The sequence below is a fragment of the Lingula anatina genome, chromosome 1, assembly GCF_051362555.1.
Source record: "Lingula anatina isolate TDL-2025a chromosome 1, LinAna3.0, whole genome shotgun sequence".
Classification (NCBI taxonomy): domain Eukaryota; kingdom Metazoa; phylum Brachiopoda; class Lingulata; order Lingulida; family Lingulidae; genus Lingula; species Lingula anatina.
The window spans coordinates 16,087,965-16,114,446 of record NC_141767.1 but is presented as its reverse complement, the minus strand read 5'-3'; the positions used below and the strand labels follow the sequence as shown (position 1 = coordinate 16,114,446).

The following is a 26,482-nucleotide window of genomic DNA, read 5'->3' as shown; positions in this document are numbered from 1 at the left end:
AGTATTTATCCAGGAAAATTATTGTTGATGTTGATATTTCTTTCATTGACAGTGGCTTTAAACTACCAAACAGGAGGACTAATGATGGACCTTTATGATGGAAAATTTGCTCAAAATGGAGGCTGTGGTTATGTCATTAAACCTGCAATAATGCGTGAAGAAATTGCCTACTTCAGTGCCAATACCAGAGATGTCATACCAGGGGTCCCCCCACAGGTTCTTCATATTAGAGTAAGTGTATGGTGGCTTGGGGACCATTCAGAGTGAGTTTTGCTTAATTTGATTGCATTCGGCTAGAGCAACCATGGAGTTAGTGCGCATTAGCTTGGATTGACAAAACTTATTCTGAACAGTCTACAAATTAAAATCATTCTTCTCATTTATTGTACCACCAGCGTAGGCGCTGGCGGTACACATGGTTTTAGTCCCGACCCGTATGTTCCGCCGGCTCCTGCGGCTCCGCCGCCAAGTCACCGTTACCGCTTCTCCTCCTAGACCTCCATACCCATCTCTTGGATTTAGGTCACGTATAATCTCAACTCGTTCCACGTAAAATTTGGGCTTTGTCGGTATTGGGGTCTAGGTGTGGCATTCATTGCAATGCACCCTTGTCCAAAAATGGCAAAATTAAATGCTAATTATCTACCCTACAGAAGGAATTATGGGAAAATTTTCTACAGACGGCTTTCCAAAAGTCATATGTGTAGATTTCAAATATGCCCTTGGATTTGACCTTTGACCTTTATTTCAAGGTCAAACGGGCCAAAATTTTCAAAAAAACAAAATTTTTGCCGAAAAAAAAAATTATTTGCGCTCTTATTCAGACACCACACAGACTTAACTAATAATATTAATGGAAAGTGTTACCCTTCAGGTCATCTTTCATCTCTGTGAATTTGGGGTCAATCGGTGCATTTTCACGAGAGTAGCGGCCATAAGATATTGAAACTGAAAACTGTCTCTAATTCGGGAACCGTTAACGCTAGAGACCCATTCTTTTTTGCATTTTGTAGAGCATGTAAAGCCCAACACTGAAGGTGGTCTCTGTTTTTTTGCATTCCATACGGTTTTCGAGTTACGCTGTATCAAAAAGTACATATTGGTGGTGAAAGCAAAATGTGCAGTACGGTAATGGATAATAAATTTTGAACTCCGGAAAAATAAAACATAAGGCTTGGCAAAGCAGACAACTTGTGGTCAAAAATGACATTATTTCATCAAATTTGAACATCTGGAACTTCAGAGCACCTCCCATTTCAAGAATTTTGACCAAAATGACCTTTTCTTTATTTTAATTAATTTTTTCTGAAGGAAATTTATGGCACATTATGGTAACTCCAAAATTATACCATTTAGTCCCTTATATCTCCAAAACTGGCAGAGATAGGTCCATAGTTACTATTGAAGTTGAATAGGAAGTCATATAATGGCAATCTAAATGTGACCTTAAAATTGACCTTTGACCTACTTTTCACCATGAACTGAACTTTGCAAATTTTGCTTCCCTTTTATCTCCAAAACTGGCAGAGATAGGTCCATAGTTTCTATTGAACTTGAATAGGAAGTCATATACTGGCAATCTAAATGTGACCTTAAAATTGACCTTTGACCTACTTTTCACCATGAACTGAACTTTGCAAATTTTGCTTCCCTTTTATCTCCAAAACTGGCAGAGATAGGTCCATAGTCTCTATTGAAGTTGAATAGGAAGTCATATACTGGCAATCTACATGTGACCTTAAAATTGACCTTTGACCTACTTTTCACCATGAACTGAACTTTGCAAATTTTGCTTCCCTTTTATCTCCAAAACTGGCAGAGATAGGTCCATAGTCTCTATTGAAGTTGAATAGGAAGTCATATACTGGCAATCTTAAAGTGACCTTAAAATTGACCTTTGACCTACTTTTCACCATGAACTGAACTTTGCATATTTTGCTTCCCCTTTATCTCCAAAACTGGCAGAGATACGTCCATAGTTACTATTGAAGTTGAATAGGAAGTCATATACTGGCAATCTAAGTGTGACCTTGAAATTGACCTTTGACCTACTTATTATCATGAACTGAACTCTGCTAATTTCTTTCTCTTTTAACTCTAAACCTGGCAGAGATAGGCCCGTAGTTACTATTGAAGTTGAATAGGAAGTCATATACTGGCAATTTACTGTGACCTTGGAATTGACCTTTGACCTACCTTACGATGAACTTAACTTTGATTGTACCATTTTTAGTTATATATATATTTTTTGCATATTTTGAAAATTCTTGTTGATTGCATTTTTACAGCTTGTCAAGCACAAAACTGGTGGCTGTGTTCCTTATTTTGTGTATGTGGGGGTCTATATGAATGCGCTTGCTCCAGCTGGTGGTACAATATTCGGAGGCGGTATCGCCTCTCTGATCCTCTAGTTTATTTTTTTAATTGCTTATGTACATACATGGTAATTATTTACTGTTTAAATTTGAGGCAACATTGTTTAGATTGAAAATGAAAACCCAAGTTTTAGTATGTTCATAATTTTCTTCCTAGTAAATGGGTTTTAGAGTGTGGTTTAGATTAATGTACATATCCACTTAGTGCAGTTCCTAGTCAAGCTTTTAAGTGGTGTTAAGTAACAGCAACATGACTATTTATAGCACACTCTATCAATCTTAATGTAATTGCATGCCATGTGAGAATTCAGTTAAAATGTTACTATCCATTACAGTAAAGCAGTATGACACCTTTGTTATTAAAGATTGTATCATGGTTGTAATTGTTCTAACAATGATGTTTATCAGAATAAGCATTATTAGGACACAAAGCATTTTTTAATTTCACATGAGATCTTTATTGAGCTCTGATGTACATTGCACGAGTCCATAGGTGGATATAGGGGAGAGGGATGTACTAAGGCGTCCTTTTTTGGAAGTGGAATTACAAAATACAAGAAAAGGAGAAGAGACTTGTTTGAGTCCCACAAAAGTGCTTGGTCCAAATTGCAATTTATTATCCCAGAAAATTCTGTGACTGAGGTTAGGAACACAGACAAAAAAAAAAGTGGCGACCTCCATCCAAAATCCTGAATCAGCAAGTCACTGTGTGATATGATGTAAGGGTTGTGAGTGCATTGCTGTGTGGTTGAGGCATTGATTACTGCTTGTCTCTAGCTAACTAGGTACCTCCTTATCTCCTGGCAAGGCTAATAGCTAGTGACAGCTTCTTAAATCTGAAGACAAATGTGGCTTGGTTTTAAAGATGACAAATCTTTGGATTCTTGTTCACTCTGATGGGTTTTTAATGTGCTTGAATTGATTGATTGAGCTGATTGATCTGACTGAATGCACTTTATATGGTCTAAGGGGCATGTTAGGCTAGTGGTGAATCATTTCAGTAATAAGAAAAAGTTATGGAGATAACCACATTATCTTTGCAGTTTGTTAATTCCTAAATAACTTTATTTATTTTTATATATTTATTGTTTGTTTTAGGTAATAAGTGGTCATCAATTTCCCAAGCCAAAAGGCTCTGGAGCAAAGGGGGATGTTACAGATCCCTATGTGCTAATTGAAATATTCGGTATTCCTGCTGACTGTGCAGAAGAGCGAACCAAAACTGTTCCACATAATGGTATGTTACCCTTGATTCGCATGTTATGTCTGTCTTGTCCTTATTTTACAGCAAATAGTGGTATAATTTCTATTAGATAGTTTAAAAAAAGCAACCAAATTTTCATGGTTTTGAATATTTATAATTCAAGGAATTTTACAAAACTGAAATAATTATTGAAATTTTCAAAGAACCTGTTTAATTTAATCTTATAAAATTAAGGAGCATAACCACACCATTTCATAAAAATGCTGATGTGAAATATGATTTCAAGTGACATTTGTTTCATTTATGGATTGATTGTTAAACTGTATCCTTTCCCTTCACCCTTGTTTTCCAGGTTACAACCCACTGTTTGATGAGAGTTTTGAGTTTCAAGTGAACCTTCCTGAGCTGGCTTTGGTGAGGTTTGTGGTCCTTGATGATGACTTCATAGGGGATGAGTTTATTGGACAGTATACTATTCCATTTGAATGCATGCAGACAGGTGAGCGGTGTAAGCACACAGGCAGTGACTCTGGTTAACTTATTATGGTTCAGATTTTTGCCTGGATTTCTTTCATCCATTGGGTCTGGTTTATGATATTGCATCTGGGAAAATATATGACTGTAAACTCCCATATGAAGACTTATAAACATGCCAAATTGAAATCAAGCAAACACATAATTAAATTTTTATTTTTATTTATTTATTTATTTTTTTTTTTTTTTGTCATTTTGTTGACAGATGCATTTCTTGTGGCTCACTTGGGAAATGTGAACTTTCTATGGTCATTTGCTTGGACTTTCAGAATATCTATTAACTGTATTGTTTGTTTTTCAGGATACCGGCACATACGTCTACTTTCCAACACCAGTGAAGTTATTCCAAACTGCACTCTTTTTGTACATATTGCAATTACGGACAAGTGTGGTGGAGGGGTGAGTGCAAAAAGTTTACAGTGTGAATGTTTTTTACCAAATTGTGTCATATGTAAGTTTTGATCTTTGTAATGATGACAAGTAACTCCATTTTCCTACTTATTGTCTTAATTTGGACAGAAATCTTCCAAGCGTGGAACATCAGTGAAGAAAAATAGAAGCCGAATGCGTGATCACTGTAGTCTGAAAACCACTGGGGTGAAAAATATTGATGACACATTTAAGGTAAGTAAAAGAAGGCTACTGGTATACAATAATGAAAACAAAACTCACAAATGATTCAAATAACATTTCACCATTAACATTTTTATTATCATTTTACCATGTTGCCTCTTGTATGTATTGGCCTATGAAATTTTAGGAAATATAATCAGTTGAACTTAAAAATGCTTACTCATTGCCTTCCCAGAGTGGTGTGCAGAGCCTTGCAGATGCTGCGGACCTGCGGGATGGTGTCCTCATTGCCTTGGAGGCCTTCAAAGAAACTTGCAGTCAAGCTTCTACAGCTAACCTCAAACAGTGTATCAGAGTGCTCTCCTCCAGAATACAGAGCTCTGCAGACCAGGCATCCATATGTATCCTTAAGAAAGACGGGGTAGGTCTTTGATTCTGAGATTTTGAAAAAAATTTTCCTGTTCTTTAACACCCATTTATACAATAATTTAATTATTTGTTTATTCAGATACTTATATTTCTATATACTTATATTTATATCTTATTAGATATATCTTTCTAATCCTCTAAAATTCATTGCTAGGTTCCCCTGTTCTTACAGACACCTGTTTTTACATACTCGGTACTATTTTCATCACAAAATATCAGTTAAATATTGAATGTATAATTGAATTTCAGTGGCCATATATTGAGAACCACAGCAATATTCCTGACATTATTAAGAAGGCAGTGGTTGCTTTTGACGTGGTGAGTCTCTAGCTGCTGTTTATTTTTTGTTATGTAGCCAGATAAACTTTGAAATGAGATTGGCAGTACTTGTTTAATGAGGCGAAGTTTACTGCATAACATTGCACCACAGATGTATCTATATTATGAAAATGATGCATTTTCAGTCATGATTTGATGTCCAAAATATTTCTGCATGGTTCTTGTTTGGTCTGAGTCATTGATAGATGGGCTTATAAGGAAGAGAGTTACTAACTGTGCCCCCTGTTGTTGTTTCAGCTAGTGGCAGAATGCAGAAATTTGGTGGAAAATGCAGTAGAGGTCTGTCAACAGGTAATACAAAATTGCATATACGTTTTGGTGCTTGGTTATGATTTCTTTCACTGCAAGTACCCTCTAGTATTTTACAGTGACTTTTAATATTAGTGTTACAAAATAGATTGTTTAACTAATGAAAAGATGAAAATAATGATATAGCAGTAGCATACAACCACATACACCTGGGTGGGCATGACTCATTTTATTATATTATTTATATGAGTACATTTGTAAGATAATGCAATCTACATACATTCGATATGAAAAATTCACATGTTTTTTTGGGGGGAGGGGGTGACTCACGTACCTTATATATTTATGTCACAGACCAGATTGATAGCCAGGCAGATTTTAAATCTGCCTTGGCTAGTTTGGGATTTCAGTCTCACCTTGAAGGATTGAAAATCTGCTTGGATTTCAGTGGTGTCTGTCACATTTACGTTATTCATTATGAGCATTTCATTTTGAATTTTCAGCTGCGTGACAGTCAGAAGGCAGGTCTGGAGATGCATGAGGAGTTAAACATGCTTTGTCAACAGGCAGGACTGAGGGCGAGGAAGCTTAATAAAGCCATGGAGAGTTTTGCCTGGAATATCAGAGTTCTCAAAGGCCAGGCAGACCTCTTGATGCAGGCCAAACAAGACTGTAATGACTACTTAAAACAGGTAATCTTCAGAGATCAGGTTTATAAAGGGAAGGAGTGTGGTTATTTCTAAGGATAGGCAAATCAAACAACTGAATTCTAAACTTTCCAAAGAGTGACATTTGCTGTAATTTTGCAGAATTGTGCAGAACAAAAAAAAGTACTTGTGAACTTAAAAAGTATTTTGGTTTTCAGCAGTATTGACAATTTTTGTTGTAAGCCAAAGAGGAAACGGAGTGAAAATTTTTGACTAGGGTTCTACCAACGAAAGAGAAAAATCAATTTAAATTTTTTTATATTACTTGTTGATTGTGTTGTTCTCAATGGATCAAATACACAACCTCATGAGATCTTAAATCATTGGGCTTGCAGAGGTTGCGCACCTGTCACAAATATTTGTATCATAAGGTTACAGAGAAGGTCTTTATTCTCTAGATTGAAGAGGCAGCTGTGGCTACAGGACTAATGAAACCCCAGGTTCAAAACAACGGAAACACCAATGCTATGGTCACCTCTTGACAGACAACTCCATCTGGTGATGTGACACTGCAATATCCCCCACCTTTCCTTCAGTCAGCAGGTGCCCCCTGGTGGTAAGAGGAGATATCAGTCAGGAACTTTCATGCATCTGCAAGTTGAAGTCGGTGGTTTACTGAAGGGGCCAAAAAGGAAGTACAGAATACAGTGTGTTAATATTTATAACTGTCCCTTATCATGGAAGAGATCTTCATAACAATTTTTGGAAGTCATGTTTCAAGAGGTCTGTAATATTTTGAATTTCACACCAGCAAAAAGTTAATTAAACTGCATGAGGGAAGATGTTGCTCTCTGAGTTTAAGATTTAAGATGATGACTCTTATAATCTTAAATCTAAGTGCCATTTCTAAAGATATATTTAATCTTTTTATATGGCTGTGTTTAGCAGAAAAAAACATGCTGCTGATGTAACACGACAATTGAAAAAGATGAAGAAAAATTGGTCATATTAATGCGGCATATATATATATATATATATATATATATATATATATATATATATATATATATATATATATATATATGTAAATACAACAAAACTTCCAGCTCTTCACTCGGTATAAGGACTTTTTGCAAAGACTTTTAATCTAATTGATCATGTTCAAAAGAACAATCCCTATACATTAATACACATACATAGAGCACCAAAATGAAATGATTGGGCACCTGGTAGTTCCGGAGTATTTTTCCTTTTAGACTACATGGATACATTTGATCTGCAAGTATGAACTGTATGAATACCAAGTAAAACATATGTGGTAATTTTTACATTGTAATCTTGTGTTCTTGTTGTAATATAGAAGGCATTGATACCTGTGACATTTGAAATCCTTCCTGTATACTGGCTACCAAGTGCACATATTTCCCTTATCAAAACCAATCTTCCTTTACTTATTTGTTCTAAACCATTTACCTTGTACATAAATATATATATATGAAAATTATTGTACAAAGGTACTTCCAAAATAGTTTTAAGAATGTCTTTGACATTCTATAGTCAATGTTTGTATCAACTTGCTTTACAAACCTCTATGTAAAGGTGCAATATTTTTCTAGTTTTGAATGCATATATCTCATGATTATAGAGTCCCCTATATAATATGTTGAATGCCAAATACTAGTATATTAATATTGTATGTCAAATCTCTGGATTGTTTAACACAAGCATCATCATAAGTACTGTTGAAATGTTAGTCCCATGTTATACGTGTGATAGTATGGTAATGCTGGTTATCTTGTTGTTTCACTTACAGTTAGAAGAACAAAGAAATATATATATAGTGCAAACCAGTTAAATTTACCTGTTGAAATCCTTCAGTCTTTATCTTTTTATTTTTCCAATGATTTTTATTTGAAAAGAGTAACCATAAGAATCCTGTTATGTTTAAATTACATATCGTTTTTGTTAAAGTATGTGAAAATTGCATATCTGGTGGTGCTGTTTGTGTAACAGTTATTGTTGTCAAGTCAAAAAAAAATTTTTTTTGAACTAAGACTGCTTACCTCAGTGATGATTTTATCGTTATTTATTTTTACTATTTATAAATTAATCATTTTACAGCAAAACAAAGGTGAATGGCTATGACATAAAAAACTATTACAGGTATGCTATAGAAAGCAGATATGTAACCACTTTTATTTGCAATTTAGTTCATATAAGAAGCTAGTAAAAACTCCCTCAGCAAAAAGACTAATGATAAGAACTGAACCGTTCAACTGAAGATTTACCTAGATAGAGGAATATTTGCAATGTACTTCTGGTGCACAACACCATATTAATTGCTCACATTTATTGTTTTCATAACACTGTGCTTCCAACACAATCACCAAATTTACATATAGATATGTCAAAGATATTGTTATTCATCAGATATTTCAAAAGTGAGTTCATTTGTCTTAATTTCTTGTCTAAATTGTTTGTTGGTTAAGGTCTTAGGTTAAGGTTAATAAGGAGGCTTTGTCCACGATGTGCATAACACATATCGGTATTAAAATACTTAGGGAGATTAACAATGTACTAGCCCTGCTGTTACGTGAGAAAGTTATTTAAACAAAGCTCCAGTCCTCGATTTGGTGAGTTAACTGGATTAATTTTGATTGGTCCAAACATCCCGTAACGAACTTGCAAAAGGAAGTAAATCCCTTCTTGCATAATAACATGTTAGGACCAGCCTAAGTGTTTCAATACTGACGTGTATAACCCACCTGACGAAAAGGACCCAAGTTATTCTTCCTGAAGGATGCTAGGAGCTGAGCCTCACTTTTTTTCTTGGATATGATCATTTTAGATAAGCTTGAACTAACATAAAACCACATTAGGCATCTTTTTCCATGCCAGTTATTGTCATGTGATTATAATTTAACTGTTTGTTAATAACAAATAGGTCATTTTAATGCTTTAAAGTGTTTGCAATGCTATATTGGTTATTGTGAATGTGCAGAAATCTGTCTTATATTTTGTCTGTTATGGCTGCTTAGAGAGATTTTACAATTTAACTCTAATCTGTGCAATATATATATAATATATATACACTGTATACATATATGTTTGTTGGTTGTAATAAGTACGTAATTATTTGTTAGTTTTAAATTGTTATTGGTTCAGTAGAAAGTGCAGCTTTATTGTAGAGTTAAGGAGAGAAAAGTGCTTGTAACAGCTTTAATGATGAACACTTTAATGACATTTTATATTTCATTTTGTCACTGTACATTGTGCAGCTACATTGGACATTATGTTTAGAGATAAACCAATGCATGGTTTGATGTTCAGACTCTTTTACAATGCAAATAAAGTAATTGTTTACAACATAGCACTGTTTTTCTCCTGAATGGTTCTTAAGTTAAAATATTTATTTTCCTTTAGCATGGCTGCATTGAACAATGCATTCAAATGTATACTGATAACATGTGCTCACAAAAATGTAATTGAAGTCAGCGTATGAATTTCTAATCTTCTCTAGCAAAACAAAAGGTTGCAATTTGGAACCCATTTTTCTTGTATTACTTTTATATTAGTAACATTCCCCCCCCCCTTCTCCCACTTTCTCTCTCTCTCTCTCTCTCTCTCTCTCTCTCTCTCTCTCTCTCTCTCTGTACATTTCCACACACTGCATCTCTTCTCCCTCGTCCTCATTTTGATTCTTTGTACGTGGATCAGTAAGTCATTCAAGGTGCCCAGGTGCCGTATCTAAAGTAAATGACTCACCTGAGGAGCTACCTATATATACCTGATGACATCACTCCAGTGGCAGGAAGTGGAGGGGATTCCCCTCAATTTACCTGCTGGCTACTACACAGAACATGCCATGTTCACAAAGAAATCCCGGTCAAAGCGAGGTGAGGTAAGAGTTTCTTTTAAATTCTTGTATTTAAAGTGAATAGGATCCTTTTAAGTGGTTCGAGAGAGCAACAGGTAGAAGTCTAGTCAAGTATGTTTGTGTTTTAATCAAATTTAGGTCAGATAGCTGTACCTTTATTTTACCGATACATTTTACGATCTGATATCAGCAACCTGTCTCTTTTAATATGGAGGGACTGCAGTCTTTGTTCTTCAACGCACCATACACAGAACTGCATTGATTATATGATTTATATGAAAATGACTGGCTTGTTTACTATAACTGTTTTGAACCTTTCTAAATGCCAAGGTGCCAGAGAGAGAGTGTGTGTATAAATATGTGCACAAGGTTAACCAGGAGCTTGCCATGCCACAGAAATAATGGGACTCCTGCAGATATGTACTGTGATATCAGTTTGGCGCATATGTATTATGTGGTTTATATACATATTGTTAATTTGCTCCAGATGCGATCTCACCTTTTGCTGTGGGGTGATATGAAATTTTGTGAGCCCTTTTTTCTGTATCAACTTCCTTACAATTTTTTCATTTTTGTGGGGAATATATATTAAAAATGTCACAAAGGCCAAACATTGAAGCAACAGATCATGTGATGCCCACATGCAATGAATGGCATGGAGGCAAAAAAATACGAACTTAGTATTGAAAACATCTTACTGAATCAATATCTCATAAAGATACCGAGTCAAAGTTAAACCATCCTTTGCCCTGTTTTTAAGCTACTACACTTCTGTATAAAGCCTGCATAGTCACAGATAAAGTTGTTGGCACTCAAAGTCACAGATACTAGATTTCAGTATTAAATTGAGACATATTACCAAACTGAAAATCTCATCAGAAATGTGCTGTATCAAAAAACTACTCTATGCCTGGTACTGAAGCTGCTGTCTGTATAAAACTTTACCACAAGCCTCAGTACAAGGTAAACTTAAGCTGCTACCCATATAAAAAAGTTGACCACAAGTCCTGATATATAAGGTAAACCTTTTGCCACTCTAAATCACAGGTAGAATAGTGTCCACAATGCTAAGTGAGTCATCTGCCATTGTTCTCTACCTCTGTTTATGTGTTCAGGTGGTGACATTAGCTGACTCATTAAATGCCACTCATCCATATAATGACCAATGGACTACTGTTGGTCCCTGTGTCCACCTTATAGCCACATGAGATTAATATGAGTGACATAATAGCAAACAGTGTAGCAACTGTCTTTAAAGAGTCAGGTTTACGCTACAACAGATCAGCTGACAGCCAGTGTGCAATTTGTTTATTTATTAGGAACAAGTAAGAAGTAAGTATTCTTATACCACAGCAAAAAGCCATACATTCACCTGGTTTCTGCTTATACTAGACATACGTGGTTTAAGGACAAGGAGGAATGAATGAACTTTAAAAGCAGGCAGGTTTGTGCTATATATAATCTTGGGACGTGTACAACATACCTGTAGAATATCTTTTCAAGGTATCTGTAACCTGAAACTGAACCATGTGTGTGATTTCAGGACAAAAAATAATGAGAGAATTGTAGAGTTGGATTTTTAACAACATATCTTTGTTAAATCAATACTTAGTCTTGAAGCTGACACAAAGAGATCTGAAGATGTTTTCATCCATAGCTTATTCATAATTCATTATTGGAAATTATAGACCTGACAGGATGTGAGCTTTCTATTCAACCCAATGGTTCAGTTCAATGTATTCCAGTGGGGTAAAAACATTCATTTTAAAACTGCTCAAAATAGTATCCCTATCCAATTCTGCCCATTTTATCAGCTCATGCAGTAATATATTTGCTGACACTTTATCAGTCTGTCCAAATATCAACACAAATTGGAATGTCCGGGCACATGCTCCCGCCCACATGTTCACTCAATAGTTGAGTAAATCTCTGTTCATACCGTGCACTACTTGTACACAGCTGTTGTCAGTGTAATGGTTTTGGAGACAGTTATATTCATTATGGATGGTTTAATCTGGAGATGGTGTGATACACCCTAGGTGCTTTGCCCTAAGGATGGCCATTTCTTTCTACTTGGGAGGACATTATTATTGAAAGGTGATTAGGCAAGCAGGTTTATCAGAATGAAGTCATCTTAACGTGGAGAAAATTGATCCAGTATCACAATGTTTCATGTCAGCAATGCACAGCTGATGATTGCATTGGGTTAAAGTAATGGATTATTATTGGGGAAATTTTTCAGTTTCGATTGCATTGGATTAATCACAGAGTAGTTCTTTTCATCTGAAATTGCTCTGAATGGGGAAAAGATTAAACATTTTCTTTGCAGTCATGTTTCACAACAGAAAACAAGGGAACCAAATGATATACCTAACAAGCTCTTTATTATTCATTGAAAATTGCTCTTTGCACACTGTGACAGGAAACAATGATAGATTAGGGTTAGCGATCGGAACATTGGTTGCCTATAGTAATTGTATTTACATTACCTGAAAGGAAGGAGATATGGTAAAAAGTTTACTGGAGGTGTTGACTCATTTGATAAAGCAGTATAGTGATAAGGCTGACATGAAGTTTCTGCTTAGGCTCTGATGTATTATTAGGTTGGAGTGTTGTAACAAGCATACACACATAAATAAATGATTGTCTGAAAATCTGGTACTGAAACAAGGACATTTTATTGGGAAAATGTTGTCTAGTTTTTAAATAAAAAAATATTATTACTTTACTCTAGCATATCTATTCTTCAGAATCCTAAGAGAATTAAAGCTGAAAAAATCTGTAGATTTTTTCCACAATTTTTCATTAAACTTTTGAATTTGTATTTTATTTTTCTCTCTGAAGGTAATGTGAACCCATGGAAAAATGATCAGTGTTCAAGTAGCTGTAGCCAGCCTGGTGCTTGCTGTGTGTGTGGATTCTGTGCTGGCTGCTAGCCTAGAAGAGACGGCACAGGTAACTTGAATGCAATTTCAGAAATTAATGCATCCATGCTCCATAACTCCATTACAAGGTAATAAACAACACATTTCATAAATTGAAGGATTTTGAATATCTAAACAATATTTTGTTGTGTAAAGTTATTGGGAATCTCTGCATTTAAACATGAAAACACATGTTGTCAGAGTAATGTTATAATTTCCAAGTTAAGTTATTTTAAGATATGTATGAAGAGCATTCCTCTACTAAAACTGACATCCATCCATCCATTTCTAGGCAAAGACAAAACGCACCCTGCGTCACCAGTGTAGCCCTCATTTCCACTGTCCCCCAGGCACTGGTCTTATTCTACCCTGTGACCCTAAGGATGAGACCCCATGTCGGCCCTGCCCCCCAGGGTTTTATGCAGACAAGAAGCACACAGGTGCCTGCACTCCGTGCTCTCAGTGCAGTGGACTGAAGGCACAGTCTTGTACCAGCACAACAGATGCAAAGTGTATTGGTAAGTTGATGAAAACCTGGTGTTGTTTTGTACATATGTGTGTATTTGTATGTATTTCCTTTCTTTTTTTTTTCATTTTGTTTTTTCAGTGAATGTTTTAAAGATGATAAATCTAATTTAAGTCAGAAAAGGGTTATCACTCACAAATCTGCTTTGGTTTGATAGGTTGATACAAAAATATGTCCCCTATGCCCAAAATGTTGCATAAAAAAAAAACGAGGATAACAGCCTGTGTCTTATGTATGATAATTATAAAACACAAGCTGAAATATTTTAAATTTTACTTTGTGTTTTAAAATAATCATATATGATCCAACCACCAAGCTAATGAATAGTTTTAATCTGTAAGTGTCTTATTTGACATTATTTCCTATGCTAAATAGGCCTACCTCTGTTGGCCTAGATTCTGCCAATCTTACCATCCATATTTTACTATTATGAATAAATATAAAGTAATTATTCCCACCACCAGCATATTTTTATGGCTACAGGCTTTGAGATATATAGTGATGTTTTATGGCTAAGGTAGCTAAGCAATTCATACTTGCTGTTGTCAGGTTATTCCTTGCAGTAGTTTATCATCAATGTCAGCTGAACAAACACAAACATGTTGTATGGATATAATTGTTGATACTTATTTGACATGTGTCTTCTTGACTGATAAGATTTCAAATGTAAAGTGTCATGACTCCCTGGGCCATACAGAATCAACTGATGTATTATTCTATTCTAAAAATTGTTTTGGTCAGAGATACTTATATTAATAAAAGTAAAAGTATTAAACAATATAACACCTGGTGTGTTTTATTCGGAAACAATGTAACAGTTTTAAGATATCTTGTAGTTTTGAAAATACTGGTATATGAAAAATATATTGTGAGTTGACATGTACTTCACTTTGAAATTTAATAATTGATATACATTACGCCTCCTGCATATTGCAGGCAGCCTGCAGGTGGCAGCACGAGGTGGTTCTCCAGCGGCTCCCTACGAGGTCCTTCCCACTAAACCCAGCACACGTAAAACTCCTATAGCCCATACTGAAGGTAAACTCTGTGAAGTGTTTTGAAAAATTTAATTGTCCTATAAGATGGGAAAATATTAAAGTCTGTAGCCTTATCTGATAGTAAATATTATTTTATTATTCAGAATTAAGGCTCTTAAATCTAACATATAGCTTTATGTTCAAGAAACAAGCAATTGAAAATATATATATATATAATTCCCTGCCTGTCAAGAAAAATCAAAAGCTCACAAAATAAGTGTAGATAAAACTTATACAGGGATGAACAACAAACAAGATAGTACTTCAACCCCAGCCACTCATCTGTTATCAGTCTAATCAAAATGCTATGTAATATCGTGTTAATTGATTGCCCTCTCTCTCTCTCTAGATACAATATCTGTGGACCACACTGCTGGAGCATCGAGCTGGGAAACCCCAGTGATCATCATAGTGGTTGTGATAGGTGTGCTGGTCATTGTGTTCTTCATTGCCTGCTGTGTGTACCGCAGATTTAAGAATAGGGCCAGACAGCAACATGTAGAGATTGCTGTCAGGGTGAGTAAATATATATGGCACTTATTGTTATTGGTAGTAGTCACTGTGCAATAGTTGACATACACAAAAAATTGAAAATTGAATAGATGAACATTTTTTTTTATTCGAAGTGAGACATTTATGATTTTTTTAAATTTAAAAAAATTTTTTAAAAGTTTTATCCAAAAGTAACATTGCTATAAGATGCCATTTACTATTATTTTCTGTTTTAACATATTGATTGCTTTAAGGATACTAGCTGCGCACCATATAAAATATTCTATTTACTTTACCTCTAGTTTTCATATGTGAACCAGTCTTCAGTTCAGTTAAGAGTTGATTGTTTTTTTTTTGCTTTTGGTTCTTAGTATCAAGATGTATTGGAACGAGACCCCACTCACAGGGACATTGCCCAGACCTGGCCAATGCTACACACAGTGGACACACAGACCACACCACAGAGAGGCAAATCACCCGGCAAAAAGAAGCAGAAAAGTCCAGGGCTCATTTCCAGGTCCACTGCAGATCTTCTGGCACATCTCTCAGGGGAGAAACCCAAACTCAAGAAGTTGTCCCACTCTATGAGCTCCTTGTCTTTCTTTCCTCCTCACATAGAGGTCACTGTGAAGCAGGTCCATGATGACACCCATTTTGATTTCTCGAGAAGAACAGCTTCATTATATCACCATACTTCCATCCCTGCAGGGCTGAAGAGAGAATGCAAGAGCACGTCGTCCCTCCCTGTATTCTTAGATGATGCTATGAGCGAGCTTAAGGGTTTTGACAAAAAAGAGGCCCTGAAGAGCCTCACAAAAGGCTTTATCAAGAAGGCAACTTTGGTGAAAGTAAGACCCAAGGTGTTTGAAGGCTCTAACTGGCTTCAAGAACAAGGGATCCGAAAAGAACTGAATGAGATGTCGTCATTGACAACACAAATCCAACTGAAACAGTTTACCCGGCTCGATGAGGATGGAAACCGGATGTCACCAGATCAGCCCTCAACTTCGCGGGTTTTTGACCACCCACCAGCAGCAGCTGAAGAACTCGAAGATGAAGTTTTCCATGTTCCATCCAATCTCCAGAAGCATGTCAAGACCAACAATGCCAATCTTGCCCAGCCTTTACTGCAGGCAGACTCTGAGTCAAATTCTAGTTCCCAGCAGAAACTGAATGACAATCAGAATATGTCTTTCTTCACATCATCTGGAGGTCAGCTGGTCAGAGAGGGGTCTGCCGTGGAGCTTCATATCCCAAGGGGGGCAGTGCCCAAGGGACAGACATTTGCTGTGCAAGATGGGGTCATCCTAGACCAAAGGCCATTTGTGTCTGCTGTTAGCCCAGACGAGAGAATTATATCCCCCATAGTAGAATACAAGCTGTGTGGTGACAAGTCCTTTAAGAAGCACGTTCTTGTCAAGATACCACATTGCATTGCAGACCGTGACCTATGGGAAGACATACGAGTGCTCTGCAGTGAGTCAACCACAGCCCCTTACATCTTCAAAGAGGTGCCATACCAAAGCAAGGAGAACAATGTACACCAAGACATGTATTTCACCCTGCGTGATGGTTACATATACTTACAAACCACACATTTTACCCTGTTCCTCTGCACATGTCGAAAGCGCAGTGATAAAGACATGGTGATTGATGCAGTGGTCTTTGGTTCCTTCTCGGAGAAGACCGTTAAGAATAAACCCAACAGAGAAGTCAGACTGAGGCTCTACCTATGTGACACATTGTATGCAATCAAGGATTACTTGGAGGTATGTGACATTTTTAACAGGTTTTGTTTTCTTTCTTACACTATATGAGGACAAAAATAAAAACATTAAAAGAAAAATGGGATGTTACTGCCAATTATCAATGGGAGCAAGTAAAGTACATTAACATTTTCTAACAAGCGTTCTTTATACCTCAATGTTTTTATAATTTCATTTAAGTTAAGGATATTTTTTGAAAGAAATACTGATATACAATACAACAAAATTTTAATGTTTTTTTTTCTAGCACTTGAAAGCCAGAGAAAATAGGGTTCTTCTTGATCAAAAGAGGATTGAATTGACCCCCAAAGCAAGTGGGCAAACCAGTGAGTTTGAAATGGAGCTGGATGACAGGAATTTGCCAGAGGGCTGGAGACCTCACATCTTCTCACTGCGCCAGGTGAGAGGAGACATTACATTACATTAACATTACATTACATTACAGATTGCCTTTAAAAGATGTAACAAATTGTCAGTAATTTACCTTGTGCAAAACCAATGACTCATTCAGATGTGATAATCCCACTTCCAGTAATTCTTGTCCATTTTAATGCTTTTGAATGTTTTGCAAAAAAAAAAATAATAATAATGATAATAAAAGAAAGAAAACAGAAACAAAAGAAAACAGAAATAATGATAATGAAAATATAAGCTGATAAAAGCAACTTTACATTTGAAAAACCAGTTACTGAGATATTGAGAGACTTTCTTATTTACACATGCGTGCTTTATCAATATAAATTATTTCCAGTGTAAGAAAGTGGAGGAACTAGTCTGTTGTCACAATGGTGACTTCCCTCCATTGGCAGCAGAGTACGTCCTGCAGAACACGCAATTTATGCTGAAGGACACCAGTTTCAGCACAGTGATAGAAATCACACACAGGTCCCCAGTGCTGGCTAGCAAGATCAAGTTTCCACCATTTTCTAAAAGCTCGTCTGGTGTACAGTATGGAGAGACAGCTTTTGCCACCACGACAATCTACATCAATGAGGAGCTGCAGAGGATGGGAAAGATGAATGCAAGCTCTTTCAACAAGGTTTTCCCTTCTTGCTAACTATTCCTTTACATATTCAATGTATATTAATGAATCGTTAATAGTTTTACTTATCAGTGACTTATGGCAATTTAAGTTCTCCATTTTATAATGATAGTAAATTGTATCTTTAAAAATGATATGATATATAAAATGAAGTAACAGAAAATCTTTAATCATTCCACAGATATTAAGTAATGTGACAATCTCATTCTTATCATAGCTCCTTGTGCATCCTGCCAGCCCAGAGGAGTGGTCAGAAGTGTTTGATGTGATTGCTGGTGAGCTTGGACAACGAGCAACATGGCCACTGGCCAGAGCCCTGGGACTGACCAATGTGGAAATAGAAAATGTCCAACATAGGTACTAGGAGAAATTAAAAGAAACTTACTTAAAGTTAAAGAAAGTTATCTTTAAAAAGAGTTTTGTTGTGATTTTTTATCATGAAAAAAGTTGAAAATTAAAAGTGTCTGTTATTTGATGGCCTAACGGTCTCTGTCTGTATTTTGTAATTTTAAAATGTTTTTGTAATAGAATAGATATATAGTAAAATTAAAATAAGTTGTTTTTTTTTGTGTGTAATATGTGCAACTCATATTTCAGGCATCCTGATGACTTAATGGAGCAGAAAATACAGTTGCTGAGAAATTGGAGGCAGAAACAAGGTCCTGAGAAAGCAACCATGTTTGCTTTGAAGTGTGCCCTGAATAAGGTTGAACAGAAAGATCTAGCACAGAAATTACCATCATAGGATGATTTGATCTGGTGCAATACAATAACATCATGTATTTTTTTAAAAGGAATATTTTTTCTGTCCATCAGCAGATTTGAAATTGAGCCTTAATATGGTTACTTTAAAGCATCTTGTTTTAATTGTATTGTACAAGACATGGTAGATATTTTACGTTTCTGTTTAAAATTTAGAAATGGCAAACTTGTTACAGCTGGTGTTTGTTATGCAGTCAGTATATCTCTTGGAGTGCCATATGAAAGACTGACTTTGTTGTTTGGACACTTGGTCCAATTTTCTTTGTCTCTCTAGTGTAATGTCTCTGGCATTGCCAGTTTTATGTTGTCTTTAAATGTATATTTTTATCATACATAAGTTTTTAATGTTCATAAAATGGACATATTCTAATATTGACAGCAATATTCTATGGTCCTCACTAAGATGCAATGTGGGCAATATTTTATATTTTATCTCTATACTTTGAGAGTATTGGTTGTGAATTTGGTGAACCACCATCAGCAGGATTCTACATTGATATGCACAAAATATTTTTAAATTGTGAGTCAAAGATTTGATACAAATTATAGATGTTTCCAATTTTCCAATTTATTGATAACGAATTGTACACATAAGGCATGTGGGGTGTGGTAAGGGGAATTCTTTGCACAGAATATTCCACTGAAATATGGAATTTCTGGGCCATGTGATTTTCATCACCCAAGATTATTTTGATACAAAATTTTCTCTCTTTGTCTTTTTAAGATAATCCCATTTGATGTCACCATGTTTTCTCTTTGCTGCATCTGTTAGGTTTAAAATCAATTATATAAATGTCCAAATAGTATATTTCCCTATTGAAGCAGAGTATTAATAATTGTCTCTATATCTGAAAAAAAAATTAAGTATTCTAATATGGCAGTAATAAATGTTTTGTTCTGCTATATTCTAACAATGGATAGTTTTAAAGGTTGTATTTGTTATCTATTCAGTTTGATTTTATTGTTTTTCTTGTCAAAGACAGTGTTGTATATAATGCATGCTTTAAAGATTTATTACATTGTTATGTTTGTATTTTAAATTTACAGTGTCACAGACACATGGGAGTATTAATGGTATGAAGTCTGTCACAGGCAGTTTTCATCAACAAAAATTTCACATAGCATTCCTTAAATCTTACCTCTCTTACCTAATACTTTTGCAAATGGGTGCAGCACTCCCAGAATGAACTGACCTCTATTCTTAGCAATACACATAGACATGTGATCCAAGTGATATTATGAATTAATCAGTGAAATACTATGTACATTTATAGTGCTTTTTTATCTACAGGTGACAATTATGGTTCCATGTTCTTTGATAATTAAATGTATTAAAATCTGGGAATCGAGAAATATGGCTATACTTATTATTATTTGGATGCTGTGTATCACGAGTTTAGCCTATTTAACTTTCATAAGCTTGTCTGCTTTGTCAAGGGTGCACCAAAATCTGAAAATCTGACTGTCTTAGAAATAGTTTTAAAAAACTATTCAAAACTATTCAAAAGTAGTGAATTTAAATTGTATATCTTCAGTGTGAAAACCTACTGGTTATGACTCACTGTAGTCACTGTTCAGACTGTTTATGTTGTTGCTTAATGTCAGTATTTGCTATTTGTGTGTTCTTGTTTACCTTTATTGTTGTGTTGTAGAAAAATGGTCTCAAGTAATAAGAAAATATCTCTTCATTTCATATATGTATGTTCATGTATGGATATGTCATTTACGTTCCAGTAATTGATGGACTGAAGATGTATATGTTGAAAAGTGTCCATTTTTGGTGGAATAAAGCAAAATTAATTATCCGTCTATATCACAGCTTCCATTTATCCTATTTAAGCGCTGAAATTAGTGTCTAGCGCTAGTTTCCAGTTTCGTTTTTTAAAAACGAAACTGGCAACTAGAAACTAATCTCGTTTTTCAAAAACGCACCTGGCAACAAGAATCTAGTTTCGTATATCAAAAACGATTCTGGCAACCAAAAACTGGTGTCGCTTTTCAAAAATCAATCTGGTAACTAGAAACTAGTGTTGTTTTTCGAAAACGATTCTGAGAATAATTTTTTGCGAAAGGAAACAAGAGTGGATGGATGAAGGGGTGACCGGAGAACGTTTGCCGCGACCAAATAACCTCTACCATGGAGGCCGGGCAAGGTGTTTGAAGTATAAATTTTAATGTCATTGAATTTTTCAAAAACAAATCTGATGCCCAGAAAACTGTCGTTTAAAAAAAAAACGATTCTGATATGTAGAAACCAGTGTCGTCTTTCGAAAAACAAGTTTAGCAACCAGAAACTAATGTCGTTTTTTCAAAAATAATACTGAGAAGCCAGAATCATTTTTGCGGAGGGAAACAGGAGTGGACGAAGGAAGAGACGACCGGCGATTAGCGTCTATTGCGACCGGGTAACCTTCACCGCGGAAGCTGTGCTGAATGAATATTACAGTCTCTCTCCGCCGTGCGGTGACGACCACCAATCGTTATCTACGATGTAATTAATAATAACTTGAACTGATTTTTTACACAGCATGTTGTAGATTTTCTTTATGAATTTCGCTCAGTTAGTTATATGGAATTAACAGTTAGTTAAAGTGATTTAATGAAACAACGCGCCGAACATTTTCTTTCAGAATGTTCAAAACAAAAGAAACTTGATATAATACAAATATACAGACCAATTCTTTCAATTATATTGGTCAGTTTTAAGGTGTATTTTATTCGTGCCTATACAGTTAAAATATAATTTCTGTAGAGTTAACGTATGGAAATTTACCTTTGGATGCATCATAAATACAAGACAATTCAAAGTAGGCCTACGTTTGAATCTTAAACTTTTTTCTTTAATAGCGCCCATCTTTGTTTCAAGGGGGCCGTAGCGATAGTCCGAAGGTTCAATAGTCCGAAGGTTCATTGGTCCGAATGTTCACTATAGAACCTTCGGACCAATGAACCCTTGATTAAAAAATCGATGAAAATGTTACCACTTTTCGGTCCAATGAACCTTCGGACTATAGACAGCTTACCCTATTTTATTGTCTCTATGGAGGTATATGGGGACTTTACGACATTCGGTTTGAAGGCTTTAACCACTTGTTATAGTTTATTTTTGCATTGTATTGGATTAATGTGGCAGTCTAAGGTTGTCCTAGGTGGTTTTCAAGTTTATGCACCCGGTTTTAATATCATTTAGCGATTTTACGACAATCGTTTACTATCCAATCAAGGTGCTGCCGAGCGTGGTTATAGCTGGTGAGGCCGATTCAGCGGGACCTCCATGTTTAGGACTTTTTTCTTCTTGAGTGCGTGATGTATGAACATAATTTATGTCTTTCTGGTTAGTTAAGCACGTGCATCATTACAATACATCTTTTTGGTATTAAATGAATCAGTCTTTTAAATAAAAAACATCGTTTCAAATAGACAACTTTTCATCGGACTTTTTCAAAATGGCGGGTCCATAACCTGGTGATGGTGAGATGCAGTTGGGTGACAGTTTGGGACATTTTTTGTAAATTTTAACGCGATGTATGCACATAATTTATGTTTTTCTGGTTAGTTAAGCACGTGCATCATTACAATACATCATTTTGGTGTCGAATGAATCAATCATTCCGATGAAAAACATCGTTTCAAATAGACTAACTTTTCATCGGACTTATTCAAAATGGTGGGTCCATAAAGTGGTGAGAGGCAGTTGGGTGTCAGTTTGGGACATTTTTTGTTAATTTTAATGTGATGTATGCACATAATTTATGTTTTTCTGGTTAGTTAAGCACGTGCATCATTACAATACATCATTTTGGTATAAAATGAATCTATCCTTTTCATAAAAAACTGTTTTTAATAGACTTTTCATCAGACTTTTTCAAAATGGTGGTCTGATAGTTCTTATTGTTTAAAATGAATTAACGCACACAACTTGTATTGTTTGTGTAAATAGATCTATTATTCTTCATGCAGTTTATACTCAGAATGAAAACTTAAATTTATTGCATCAGCTCTATTAAGAGTGGATTTACAACTTCTGGTAGTTGTACTCACACTGTCTATAGTAGCTAGTAAATTTATTTTGACTTCACCAGGGAGTTACTACACTTCTATTAAAAGCCAAGTAATTACACTCCTGTTAGAGTCAACTTGTAAGCCCAAATAATTTTTCACAATTGTGAAAGTGGTCATTCAATTACCTGATGGTATCTACCTGAAAAACTAGTGACCCACCACACCTATTCAGCATAACCTATTCAGCTAGCATGTCACAGGTGAAGGGAGAATCTTCCCTGACATATCTTGCCTGGTTATCAGTTATAATTATCGTAATTATCTTAGATGAGTTAATGGTCATTTATGATAAATGAAAGTTACTTATTGGATATAAAGAATTGAATGAGACATTTTTACCAATCCTGTCATAAGTACTGTATATTTTGTCTATTATTTCTTTTACTGTAGTTAATTTGTAACATGTATTTAAGAGAGACCTTATTGAGGTGGAATAGTCAGGAGGCTGCTTTACAGAATATATTGCTTTAGAAAAATTAGACAAACCCGTCTTACTTTTTCATGTAGGTTTTTATTATTAAAATGTATAATAATTTCAGAATGGGTAGACGGCGTGGTCTGACCTACAGGAAGAAAGGGACCCACATACCCCATAAGAAAAGGAGAAAATCAAAGCAGGTAACTGAACAACCCCCCAATGATGAAAGTACTGAGCAGCCACTCGAAACACGAGGGCCATATGAAATCACTCCTCTAGATTTGCTGGCAGATGTAGCCACAACGGAGCAGTCCCAAGAGCAGCAGAATGTAGAAAGCACACAACAGGTGACTGTTGATTGTTTTTGGTTTTGATTTCAGGCGAGTTATCAAATACCTTGATACTTAATCAGTCCTGTTATGCTCACCTCTGCATTTTCCTTTTGAGTGCTTTTTTTTTTTTTAATAATAATAATTATATATAATTAAAATATATTAATAATTATTATAAAAATATTAATAATTAAAAAAAAAATATATATATATATATATATATATATATATATATATATATATATATATATATATATATAATATTTTAACGAGTATCTGTGTGTTGTTATATACCTAGTGCTTACTCATTTAAGGTCACAGATCAAGAAGAGGCATATGACGTATCTTCTCTAGATTTGCTGGCAAATGTAGTCACAACTGAACAGCCCCAGGAGCAGGAGGATGTAGAAAGTACGCAGCAGCTACTTGAGACACAAGGCTCTGTGCTCTCACCCCCACAGACAACAGATTTCCTGACACAAACCAGACAAATTGGTGCAAAATATGGACTGTTGGAGATAGGAGATGATGGTGGTGGTTCATATAACTTTGGCTCTACACCCTCATTTGCTTTGATTGGAGGACTAAGAATGCCAGTTTTTACTCACATTTTCACCTTGAGAAATGACAAAACCTGGAAAGTGACAGTTCTTGGAAAAGAAATTTCCCACTCTCAGCTTTTATCTGAAATCCCGCCTGTGCTAGAGGACGTTGAACAGTTGTTTAAAATAGTCTTATTTTACAATAAGTGCCCTGGTAATCCAGATGAAAAATATATCCCAATCTGCCGACAACGCAGTCCATCTGGAAATGCCAAGTTTGAAAATTCCATGGGTGATATCATTGCTTCTGAAGAACAGGGTTTTCCAATTGTCAGTGGAAATTTAACCTTTAAAAGGACAATCCGCCACAAAAACTGTACAATTTTAGTGAAGGGGACCAGGTGTATCAGTTGTGTAAATTTTCGAAATAATCTAAAACAATTACTACACAGAAGCAAGAAGGTGGAAGAAAGTGACAAAACATCTGCTTCATCACATATTCCCCTCAAACTTTTGGATTCGGAGGAACTTTGAGAGAGACTAGCAAATGTCAAATCTCAACAAGCATTGGAGGCAAACAAGAAGAAGGCTCTAATGCAGCATGTGGCGAAACTAGTGGAGAGAGAAGGGGTAACTCTGCATGAATCTGTATCCAGTGATTTACAAAAGATTATGACAGACAGTGATGCCCACATTGGTAGGACCTTCCAGCCGGATTCTGCTGTGGGATCAACAAAAAAAAAAACAAGCTGAGCTGAGCAACAAGAAGAGCATGAGATGGCATCCAATGATGATACGTTGGTGTCTGCAGCTGAAATCAATTTCTCGTGCAGCTTATGACTTGATCAATAAGTCAGGATTTTTTTCTCTGCCAACATCCAGGACATTATGTGACTATGAACATTACACCTCTCTTTCCCCAGGCAAAGTGAATGCTCATTTTCTCAAGCAGCAAGTGGAAGCCATTGAATTCTCCAAACTCCCAGAAGCTAAGAAAAATGTTGTTCTGCTTTTGATGAAGTGAAAATCAAGTCGGACCTTGTGTATTCAAAGAATAGTGGTGAGCTTGTTGGGCTCTGTAATATGGGCAGTTTCAATGAGCAGTTGTGGACATTCGGCAGCCTTGTAGAAAAGGGAGAGGATGCAGAACCCCAGTTGGCGACTCATGTACTGGTGACCATGGATCAGGGAATTGTGGACAGCTACTCTTTTACATTGGCTCATTACCCCTGTGTAGGGTTCAATGCCGAACAACTTTATCCAACAATTTGGGGAAATGTCCGTGTCTTGGAAACTGCAGGTTTTAAAGTGAGAGCTACTGTTTGCAATGCAGCAACACCAAACCGCAGATTTTACCGCATGCATAACACAGTGAATCACAGGCCAGATGCTGTAGTTTATTGGACAGAAAATCTATATGGACAAGGTCTTAAACTGTACTTTATTGCTGATGCAGTATTCTTACTGTGACCTTGAAATTGACCTTTGACCTACTTTTCATCATGAATTGAACTTTGCAACTTTTATCTCCAAAACTGGCAGAGATAGGTCACTAGTTACTATTGAAGTTGAATAGGAAGTCTTATACTGGTAATCTTATGACCTTGAAATTGACCTTTGACCTACTTTACACCATAAACTGAACTTTGCAACTTTTTTAATGCTTATTCTTCAAAACTGGCAAAGATACGCCCATAGTTACTATTGAATTTGAATAGAAAGTCATAAGAGGCAATTCACTGTGACCTTATAATTGACATTTGACCTACCTTTCACCATGAACTGAACTTTGCAAATTTTAGTTCCTTTTTATCTCCAAAACTGGCAGAGATAGGTCCATAGTTACTATTGAACTTGAATAGAAAGTCATTAGAGGCAATTCACTGTGACCTTAAAATTGACCTTTGACCTACTTTTCACCATGAACTGAACTTTGCAAATTTTGGTTCCCTTTTATCTCCAAAATTGGCAGAGAAAGGTCCATAGTTACTATTGAATTTGAATAGAAAGTCATTAGAGGCAATTTACTGTGACCTTATAATTGACATTTGACCTACTTTTCACTATGAATTGAACTTTGCAAATTTGGTTCCCTTTTATCTCAAAAATTGGCAGAGATAGGTTCATAGTTACTATTGAACTTGAATAGGAAGTCATATACTGGCAATTCACTGTGACCCTAAAATTGACCTTTGACCTACTTTTTACGATGAACTGAACTTTGATTGTATCATTTTCAGTTATATATATTTTTTTTTGCATATTTTGAGAATTCTTGTTGATTGCATTTTACACAGCTTGTCAAGCACAAGACTGGTGGTGGTGTCCCTTTTTTTTTGGGGGGGGGGGTCC

At 35.7% G+C, this 26,482-nt stretch overlaps 3 protein-coding genes across 11 annotated transcripts in view; all 3 read left to right on the top strand.

Moving 5' to 3' along the window:
- The window catches only part of LOC106172721 (inactive phospholipase C-like protein 2), a 42,810-nt gene extending 33,090 nt beyond the window's left edge, over positions 1–9,720 (top strand). For all 3 annotated transcript variants that reach the window (XM_086995937.1, XM_086995931.1, XM_086995924.1), the window contains 10 exons: positions 53–231; positions 3,474–3,612; positions 3,932–4,078; positions 4,415–4,512; positions 4,633–4,737; positions 4,922–5,107; positions 5,365–5,433; positions 5,692–5,745; positions 6,207–6,395; positions 6,809–9,720. In XM_086995937.1, coding sequence (XP_086852063.1) covers positions 53–231; positions 3,474–3,612; positions 3,932–4,078; positions 4,415–4,512; positions 4,633–4,737; positions 4,922–5,107; positions 5,365–5,433; positions 5,692–5,745; positions 6,207–6,395; positions 6,809–6,892 — 1,250 coding nt within the window. In that variant the 3' untranslated portion in view covers positions 6,893–9,720. The remainder of the gene's footprint in view (positions 1–52; positions 232–3,473; positions 3,613–3,931; positions 4,079–4,414; positions 4,513–4,632; positions 4,738–4,921; positions 5,108–5,364; positions 5,434–5,691; positions 5,746–6,206; positions 6,396–6,808) is intronic.
- A 345-nt stretch (positions 9,721–10,065) lies between these two features.
- Positions 10,066–20,587, top strand: LOC106172725 (uncharacterized). 7 transcript variants are annotated; one of them, XM_013553556.3, is made up of 10 exons: positions 10,066–10,251; positions 13,072–13,182; positions 13,444–13,669; positions 14,614–14,715; positions 15,064–15,230; positions 15,578–16,975; positions 17,220–17,372; positions 17,724–18,011; positions 18,232–18,371; positions 18,612–20,587. In XM_013553556.3, exons 2-10 carry the CDS (start codon positions 13,093–13,095, stop codon positions 18,757–18,759), a joined length of 2,712 nt encoding a protein of 903 aa, XP_013409010.2. In that variant the 5' UTR covers positions 10,066–10,251; positions 13,072–13,092; the 3' UTR covers positions 18,760–20,587. The 7 variants fall into 7 exon arrangements, with proteins under 7 accessions (XP_013409010.2, XP_086850155.1, XP_013409011.2 ...); XM_086994029.1 differs by having other exon boundaries at positions 13,444–13,673; positions 14,618–14,715; XM_013553557.3 differs by having other exon boundaries at positions 10,114–10,246.
- Positions 20,588–21,956: 1,369 nt separating this feature from the next.
- On the top strand, positions 21,957–26,393 carry LOC106172704 (uncharacterized). Its single transcript, XM_087001781.1, has 4 exons — positions 21,957–22,075; positions 23,378–23,603; positions 23,903–24,661; positions 24,807–26,393. Exons 2-4 carry the CDS (start codon positions 23,379–23,381, stop codon positions 25,152–25,154), a joined length of 1,332 nt encoding a protein of 443 aa, XP_086857907.1. The 5' UTR covers positions 21,957–22,075; position 23,378; the 3' UTR covers positions 25,155–26,393.
- The last annotated feature ends 89 nt before the right edge of the window (positions 26,394–26,482 follow it).